The 9,890-nt window shown below is 41.5% G+C and overlaps 1 protein-coding gene across 2 annotated transcripts in view; it reads right to left on the bottom strand.

Moving 5' to 3' along the window:
- GLRA2 (glycine receptor alpha 2) overlaps positions 1–9,890 on the bottom strand; it is a 175,750-nt gene that overhangs the window by 31,737 nt on the left and 134,123 nt on the right. For both annotated transcript variants that reach the window (XM_077761387.1, XM_077761388.1), the window contains exon 8: positions 3,690–3,839. In XM_077761387.1, coding sequence (XP_077617513.1) covers positions 3,690–3,839 — 150 coding nt within the window. The remainder of the gene's footprint in view (positions 1–3,689; positions 3,840–9,890) is intronic.

Below are 9,890 nucleotides of genomic sequence, written 5' to 3'. Positions count from 1 at the left end.
GTCAATGAAAGTAAGAGCCTTGGCTGTAAAGGTCCAAACATGATTTGTTTTGTTTCCCACCTGCCTCTAAATCTTAAATTTGTTCATTAAGCTTTGTATTTTGAATGACCATTTTGAGACGCATAGTCCAACACAACATCTCCATGCAAAACACTTAAACTTGGATTTCTCAGTTTAAGACAAAGCAGTGAAAACCAATGCCAACTGGCATCTCAAAGGAGTCTTCCCATAATGTCCACCACTATCCACCATTTCAGGTGTCCTTGCTCCTCTTTGCAGTACCCATACTATCTTGATCTCTTCCTTCCTCTTTTTCAACGTTTGTTTATTTTTGAGAGACAGAGCACAAGCAGGGGAGGGTCAGAGAGAGTGAGGGAGACACAGAATCTGAAATAGGCTCCAGACTCCGAGCTCTCAGCACAGAGCCAGACATGGGGCTCGAACCCACAAAGCATGAGATCATGACCTGAGCCGAAGTCGGACGCTTAACCGGCTGAGCTACCTGGGTGCCCCCAGTTTTAACTTGTTGAGGAACCTCCATACTGTTTTCCACAGTGGCTGCAGCAGTTTGCAGTCCCGCCAGCTGTGTACAAGTGTTCTTTTTTCTCCACATCCTCGCCAACACCTATTGTTTCTTGTATTGTTGAATACCTATTCTTCTCAAATATTGCAAAAAATAGAAAAGGAAGCAAAATTTCCAAATTCATTCTAGAGGCCAGCATTACCTTGTTACCTAAAACAGATGAAAACACCACTAAAAACGAGAACTACAGGCCAATATCCCCAATGAACATGGATGTAAAAATTCTCAACAAAATATGAGCAAACAGAATCCATTAAAAAAAATCATTCACCATATCAAGTGGGATTTAATTTGAGGATGCAAGAGTGGTTTGATATTTGCAAATAAATCCACATGGTACATCAATAAGAGAAAGGTTAAGACCCGTATGATCATTTCAATAGATGCAGAAAAAAGCATTTGACAAAGTAGAACATCCATTTCATGATGAAAAAAAAAGCCTCAACAACGTAGTTTTAGAGGAGTCACACTGCAACATAATAAATGCCATCTATGAAACTCCCCAGCAAACATCATCCTCAATGAGGAAGAACTGAGAGCTTTTCCCCTGAGGTCAGAACAGGACAGGGATGTCCACTCTTCCAACTTTTATTTAGCACAATACTGGAGGTCCTAGCCACAACAGTGAGACAGCAAAAAGAAATAAAAGGCATCCAAATTGGTAAAGAAGAAGTAAAACTTTCACTATTTGAAAGTATCAGATGACCTGATACTATATATAGAAAACCCAAAAGACTCCATCAAAAACTTGTTAGAATTGTTACATGAGTTCAGTGGAGTCGCAGGATACAAAATCCACATACAGAAATCTGTAGCGTTCCTATACACCGATAATGAAGCAGCAGAAAGAGAAGAAAACAATCCCATTTACAACTGCACCAAAAATAATAAGATACTGAGGAATATACCTAATGAGAGAAGTGGAAGGTCTGTACTCTGAAAACTGTAAAACACTGATGAAAGAAATTAAATATGACACAAAGAAATGGGAAGACCTCCTATGCTCGTGGATTGGAAGATTTCTATAATAGCCTCCTAACTGGTCTGCAGCTGCTTCTTTTGACCTCATGGACTACCCACCTGATAGACTGACATTTGCTATGTTGAAACTAATTCACATATTGCAGTCAGTTAGAATAAAATCCATTCCTATAAAGGACTGAAGGACTGGCCTGCAAAGTCGTATATGAATCTGAAATCACCCATTCCTCCAACCACATTTTCTACTACTTCATCTTTCTTATTTTCTCCTGCCTGCTCTAATACTGCCCAGGTTTCTTCAAACTTCTCATAATATGACTCACTTGGGACTCTTGTGAAAATTACTAATTCTTAGTGACCTCCCATTGCAGACTGTGATTCCTAGGTTTAGGAATTTGTGCAAGAGGCTGTACTTTCAACAAGCATTCCACGTGATTCTGATGATGAGATAAGCTACAGTTACAGCCTAAGAATCTTCCACATAGCATTCCAAGGAGGTCCTACCAATGATTCAGAATTGGAAAGCAACATGAAACCCATTTTTCACGTCTGGTCTAGGAGACTGCGGTCCGTGGCCATCTACTATGCTAAGCCAGGGAATTCTGGGAATACAGTTTATTGGCTGAATTCTCACATTCTACTAATTTCCTGGATGGCACATGTGCCACGTTGTGCTAGACTTCTGCAGGTGAGGTTGAAGAAATGGTTATCGTCAACCGGAAGGTGAGGAGGAGAAAACCAAGGAAGACTTGATGTTCAACAATGTATAGCAAAGAGCGTGTATGTGTGTGTTTCCCTAGGCTGAGGTAGAACAAAATATTCCTAAGAGGTTGAGAAGAGAAATGGGGGCAACCAGCTGGATACCAGTCCAGAGTATGTAGAGGAAAGGTTTTGGCAGATGAGGTCAGGATTCTCTGAGCTCGTACATATACAAGCTCCTCAATGTAACCAATATCTAAGTCACAACAAATGTTTAGCTTTGCATCAGGGTATTTGGAAGCATTAAGATCGACAATGAAACATTCTTGGTTTTGTTCCAACAGAGTAGCAGTAGCACATAACTATGGCTCTGATAGCAGGGTTAATTTCTCAGATTTGAGGGGAACAGATTTTGAAAATTCTCATTTCCTGTACCTAAAGTTTTAGCTTCAGTTCTCTAGCGACATTGTTACAGGCTCTAACATTCTCCATATCAAAGGGCTTGTTTCTCTCCCAGAATGTGAAATGGAAAACAAGTGCAAGCCTTCTGGTGTCCTCTATGAAATTAGATTATAAACCAACGTTTATAATCTGCTTCTCCAACATTTCCCCACACTGAAATGACCTGGGGGGAGCTTCAGAAATCCTGACTCCTGAGCCCCGTCCCAAGACTGGGATTTAATTGGTATGGGGTCTGGCCAGCGTTTGGGATTTTTGAAAGACCCCTCTCCAGGCTATTCTAATGTCCCTCTAATACACCCCTAATGTACCCGCAAGTTTGGGAGTCACTAGAGCTAATGATTTTGAGCCATATATTTGAAGCCTCAAACCTCTGGATAGTGTAAAATTTGGGTTTATGTGTTAAAGTTCAAGTCGAGATAATGAGGTCAGTTTGATTGGATTTATCAAGTTGTGACCCACATGGGTCAGGGCCTTATTTACATGAAACCAGAGCAATTGATGAAAAAGTCAATCATAGCAGCTCTGTCCCCAAAGTCATATCCCCACAAATTATTAATATTCAGAACAACAGGATTTTAAAGCAATTTTGTCAAGTTGAGTATATATCTCCAGTTAGAGTCGCCAGATCAAACACAGGGCCCCCAGTTAAATCTTAATTTCAGATAAACACTTTATTAATACAAGTATCTCCCAGGTAATATTTGGGGCATATTTACACAAAATGCTATTTGTTTCTCTAAAATTCAGGTTTAACTGCATGTCCTGTGTTTTTATTTGCTGAATGTGACAACCCTGCCCTCATTTAAAAGGACTAAGTGGAGCAGTAATTCAGTATAGTAGGACAAATCAGGACAAAAATTAATCTTAGCTTCTTGCTCATTATGTATTCTGTTTTCTCAATTACATTGCCTGGTAACTACCTCAAGCTCTACCTGACTTTGTCTGCGCTGAGGGTCAACTGTACCTTATTCTGCCTCTTCTGTCTTCTCCGGAGCCGCAGGAATTCTTTATGTTGCCTGGAGACAAAGTTCACTGCTGCATATTCCAGTAAGGCAGCAAACACAAACAGAAGGCACACCGCCATCCAGATGTCAATCGCTTTTACGTAGGAGACCTGGAAGAGAGAGAGGAAGGGGGCACTGTGAAAACTTGGGAGGAAATAGGGTTCCGAATGTTGTGAGAAGCAGAATACCTCATTTTCCTTCAAGGATTTTCTGTCCTTTCCTTAAGAGAGTGCTTAAGGGGCGCCTCGGTGGCTCAGGTCACGATCTCACGGCTCCTGAGTTTGAGCCCGCATCAGGCTCTGTGCTGACAGCTCGGAGCCTGGCACCTGCTTTGGATTCTGTTTCCTTCTCTCTCTGCCTTTCCCCTGCTCCCACTCTGTCTCTCTCTCTCAAAAATAAACAAACATTAAAAAAAAAAAAAAAGAGTGCTTAAGCATTTTCCTTTTGACTTTGCAGATTCTGGGCCAAGCAGTGAAAATTACATGCCCCTACCCCCAGGCCCTTGTTCATCTCCCTCAGTATAGCCCATCTGCTTCGGTAGCCTCAGCCCTGGAAAGCGGCTTTGAAGAGGACTACAAGAATTTCCTTAATGGGGAAAAAAAAAAAAACTATTGAAATTGCTTATTTCTTTCTATTTTTTTCTTAATATTTAAAAACTAGTGACATTAAGGTGATTCTAAAACCTGGATGAGAAATAGGGTTTTGAAAGGCTTTGGGCCCTTGAAAAATCAGTTTGTAATTTCCATCCATCAATTGATTCTAACATGAAAACACATTTCTGAATAGTTTAAAACTGTCACAACTCAAGAATATTCTACCCAAATAAAACATCAGGTCTCTAGTCTTAGGACGGTATCTGGTGAAAAAGGAAACTCTAAAACACTTCAGTGGTTGGTTGAGTGTTTGGTATATCTTAAAATTTGAGAAAGCAGATTTTGAAAGCAAATAGTTTTTATTTGTAATGGAAAGTGCCCTTTATCTCACTTCCAATTATTTTTAAAAAATAACTAGATGCTGTTGTAACCTATTAGACCGCAGACTATAAAGTCTTATCAAACTGCTAGCTAAATGTAGCTGTAAGTTTTAAATAGGGTTTCTGCTTTTTTTTGATAGTAGACACTGAGTGTTTACCAGCCTGTATTGTAATCATTTTACCTGTATTAATAATTTTCTAGCCACTACAACAACTGTATTACCCCCATTTTCTTTTTTTGTTTGTTTATTTTTGAGAGAGACAGAGCATGAGCAGGGGAGGGACAGAGAGAGAGGGAGACACAGAATCCAAAGTGGGCTCCAGCCTCTGGGCTGTCAGCACAGAGCCCAACACAGGGCTCGAACTCACAAGCTATGAGATCATGCATGACCTGAGCCAAAGTCAGACACTTAACTGACTGAACCACCCAGCTGTCCCTTACCCCCATTTTCTGATGAGGAAACTGGAATACAAAGAGGTTCAATTACTATCCAAGGTCACAAAGCTAATTAAATGAAAGAGCTAAGATTGGAATTGGAGGCGCGCCTAGGTGGCTCAGTTGGTTAAGTGTCTGACTCTTGGTTTTGGCCCTAGTCATGATGGGTGGTTTCATGAGTTCAAGGCCTGCATCAGGCTCTGCACTGGCAGTGCGGAACCTGCTTGGGATTCTCTCTCTCTCTCCCTCTTTCTGCCCCTTCCCCACTCATGCTGTCTCTGTCTCTCTCAAAATAAGTAAATAATTTTTTTTAAAAAGACTGGAATTGACTCCCAGTCTAACTAGTGGATTTCTTTCCCTGACACACACAAACACACTACCAGGATTATGCCAATACAGTTTGTATCTTACATTTCTCTTTGACCTTTTTAGTGAGCATTTCCTATATCATTTAACTTTTCTTCTACAGTGTGCTTGCCCAATAGTTTAGACCGTGATTAATCGTTCTGTATTATAGGTCACATAGGTGATTTATAGTTCTGTTTTTTTGCTACTATAAATTTTGAGGCTATGAACATTCTTCTCCCAAAATATTTGGCTGTATCTCTGATTCTTTGTCAGACCCATTTTTTGGAGTGGGATTATGGGAGTAAATGTTATGAAAATAGGCTTCCAACTTAAAGTTAGTAGCAATACAGCCCATGTAAAAGCAGAGGCTCTAGAGCAAGATTCCCCAGGTAGAAAACACTGCTCTATTCCTGACTCTATGTCAAATTGTTTAACCTCTTTCTGCCTCCTATCCTCATCGGTGTTATCAGGGCAATAATACTTCTCTCAGAGCTATGTGGGTACAATTGCTTAATATATGCAAAATGCTTAGAATAGTATCTGGCACAGAAGAAGTCCTATATAAATGTTTGGAATTATTTGTCTGCATAAAGGTGTGATTTTTATTAATGGAGAAGTTTTGGAAAAGACAGAAAAATCAAGGAAAATCAAAATCATCTATGATTCTAATATATTCCAATTATTATTATAGTTTATTTAAGAAAGAGAGTGCACACGTGCATGCTAGTGGAGGAGGGGCAGAGGGAGAGGGAGAGAGAGAACCCCAAGCAGGCTTCACCCCCAGCCTGACACTGGGTTCAGTCTCACAAATGTGAGATTATGGCCTGAACCAAAATCAAGAGTCTGACGCTTAACCAACTGAGCCACCCAGGTGCCCCTTCAATTATTATTTTTAAGGTTACCACATGCTTTACACTATTTGTCTCTGTCAACCTGAACTACTGGTCAGTCCCACATATGTTGTGACAAAATGGTCCAGCACTTTGTCATCTCTAGCAAGTTGAATCTAGAACCCTTCCCACCTAGGATGCCTATTCTCATTCTTTCTGACTTGCAGACTCCTCAGAATCCTTCAGGACTTGATTCAGATGCCAGCTTACCTGGGAAGCCTCCCCAACCTTCCTATTCTCTCCCATCTGGGGTAGGTCCCACTTTCCTTTGCCCCCCCCCATTATCCTCTCTCNGGACAGGCTCTGTGTATTATTAACCTTTGTATCACCGGCACAGGACCTGGCAGATAATGAGTAAGCATTAGATATGTGGGGTGGATGGAGAAATCAATGATGAAATGACAGAAGGAATGAAGAAATTTTCTGGCCATATTTCTACCTTTGTATTAAATTTCAGCAATTTTATGCTGTATAACATTACCCATGGTTGCATATATTGCCCATTTCTAGGAGTGGACCGTTGGAGCGTTTTAATTCACTCAGCACGCTTAGCATGCCTGGAATGTTTCTTCCCTTAATAAGCAATCATTTGTCTTGTATTTCCTCTTCTGGAGCAATCCTGTTCCCTGTAATTTGTCTTCTATTTGCTCTTCTGGAGCAGTCGTGTTCCTCTGTAATAATGGAACATTACCAATCACAGCATTCCCGGTTATATATTATTCAGAAGGCCTGTAAATGTTTTAAGACCCAATAATGAGAGGAATTTGTCAATGCCTGAGATATGTCCATAGCAAGAGAGCTAGTGCAATAGAGCTGACCATCATTCCTCCCCTTCCTGGTGTTTATAGCATTTACTAATCTGTAAACCTTTTTCCCATCTCGCTCTGGCCATCAGCAGGCCAAGCACGTGTTTGGCTTCTTTTATAGCTACTCGTAAATGAGTCCTTTCAGTCTCTTAATCATTTTGGTTGGCCTCTGAGTTTCCTCCAAATCATGAACACCTTTCCAGCATTGAAGTGCTGGCATTAAATGCATTATTCACACGGATTTAGAGGGTGTTGTGAGACATCTATTACATATGATGTGATGTCCCTCGACGCTGGTCTCTGAGGATTGAAATGCCTTTTTGTTGCTTTTACCCAGCTCTGATGGCGGATTCTCTCTCTTTGGCTGCTAATCCCTAGATGTTGTTAGCTCACATCTTCCCCTGTCACATTCTTTTTATGATTCTTGGGCTTACATGATTGCTTCCTGAGCTACTTGAGTACAATCTTGCAAAAAATAGTTTTCAAAGGTAATTAAGCTCTCAAAATGCTATTATGACTCACTGACTTGCTATCTTTCCAGGCATATTTAATTCAGAAAAATAAACATTGAGGGCCTACTACGTGGAAGGCTCTGTTCTAGGTGCTGGTGGGAGGTGGGGCGGAAGATACACGGATAACTAAGGTGTACGTTGAGACTTCCTAGATTATACTTCAGAGGAAGTATGCTCCAGGAAGCGTCATTCCCATATGTCAGGGAGCAGCAAATTATGGCCCATGGATCAAATCTGGCCCACTACATGTTTCATAAATAGCGTTTTATTGGAACAAAACCATACCCATTCATTTACATATTGTCTATGGCTGCTTTTACACTAAAATGGCACAGTTGAGTAGCTGTGACAGAGCCCATATGGCCTGCAAAACCTAAAATACTTACTATGTGGTCTTTTACAGAAAACTTTTGCTATTCCCTGACCTAGACTGTAGTGTTGTCTGGGCCGTCCTGGGGTTCTGCATCACAGGCATGCTGCTTGGTGCTTGGGAAAGTCATGGTCTACTGAGGGAGACAGTCAAGTGAACGTACAACCGATTCAAAGTAGATGGTCTCATGTGCCAAAGTAAAGACCAAAAGGCTGTTGGAATGTGGGGAGGTTGATGTTGATAGAGAAGATCAGAAAAGGCTTCATTCTCAATGATGTGGCATTTGACTTAGGGCTTGAGGAAAGCCAGGACTATGGTGAGTGGAAACAGCTATAAAAGCAAAGCCATGAAGATGGGAGGGTAGGTAGACTCCGAGATTGTGAACCTAGTAACCAGGATATTCTGGGTACCTGGGAAGTGCATGGTGGGATGTGGACAGATAGGCTGGGCCAGCACATTGAAGGCCATGCAGAAGGGTTTAGGTTTCAGACCGATCGATCGTAAAGATAAGCTAATGATAGTTTGAGGTGGGGTATAGATGCCTGAGTCCTTTCCTAATTATCTTGATTTTTTTGTCTTCAAAAGCAAGAGTCTTAGCAAAAGCGGACGTTTTCCCTTCTTATCCAAATTTACCTTCCTTCCTCTTGCCACTTTCAACTCTATACAAGGCTGGATCTCTTCCAAGCTTTCTAACAACATGTCTAAATTCTTTGCTGAATCTTCTATTTTTTTTAATGTCTTATTTATTTCTGAGAGAGAGAGACAGAGAGACAGCGTGAGCGGGGGAGGGTCAGAGACAGAGGGAGATACAGAATCTGAAGCAGACTCCAGGCTCTGAGCTCGCTGTCTGCACAGAGCCCGATGCGGGGCTGGAACCCACAAACCGTGAGATCATGACCTGAGCCAAAGTCGGATGCTTAACTGACTGAGCCACCCAGGTACCCTAGAATCTTCTATTTGTTATCTGGGTTCCTTGAACTCTCCCTCTTTGATTTTCCCTTTATCTCCATGCCCTCGATGAATTCATCCAGTCCTATAGTTTTCTTCTTGTTCGTGTGTGTGTCTGTGTGTCTGTGTCTGTGTCTGTGTCCATCCCATAGCAGAGACTGGCCAAGTTCTCATGAATTCCATTTCCTTTTCTGGGAACACCAGTAAGATAGGATTTGCCAGTTCAGCAGGATCCCCAGTAGAAAGTGGGCAGAAGTGATACATGCCACTTTGGAGCCTCTAAAATTTCCCATGAGGTCCTTATGACTGAACCCTTCTGCAGCCACCTTGGATGTCACTCATTTAAGATGGCAGTGCCAAAAGATGGAAGAAGCCAGGATCCCTAGAAGACCCAGGGCCACCCATTCTACAGTGGAGCATAATTTGAGAAATAAACTTTCATTGTGTTAAGCCACAGAGATTTCAGGGTTTTGTGTTTCCAAGACTCCCAAATCCATCATTCAGTCCTGACCTCTCACCTCTCATTCCTGTGCTAATTCTAAAATGCCTGCAGTTAGTATTTGCAATATCAGACTCCTTAAATGCCCCTCCTTTCCTTTCATCTCAATTGAGTCTTTCTTCCCACTAGCTTACATAGTTTCACCATTGGTTCTTTCCTGCCTTAGTCTCTAGTATTCGATCTGTTGTAAAAGGTCACCGTTTCTTTCTGCAAAGCACCCTTGGGTTTACTCTTTTGTCTCCATTTTAAAGATGTCACTACACCCTGGCCATCAACACTTAAACCTGGTTATTATAACCTGCCGACGGAGCCCCCCTCCCTTTATTCAGCCCTTCCCCATGGCACTTTATCCTTTTGCTTCTGCGAGATTAAATTTAAA

Source organism: Crocuta crocuta, unplaced genomic scaffold (genome assembly GCF_008692635.1).
Source record: "Crocuta crocuta isolate KB4526 unplaced genomic scaffold, BGI_CrCroc_1.0 scaffold593, whole genome shotgun sequence".
NCBI lineage: Eukaryota > Metazoa > Chordata > Mammalia > Carnivora > Hyaenidae > Crocuta > Crocuta crocuta.
Note: the sequence above shows the minus strand (reverse complement) of the source record. Positions and strands in the feature narration are given on the sequence as shown.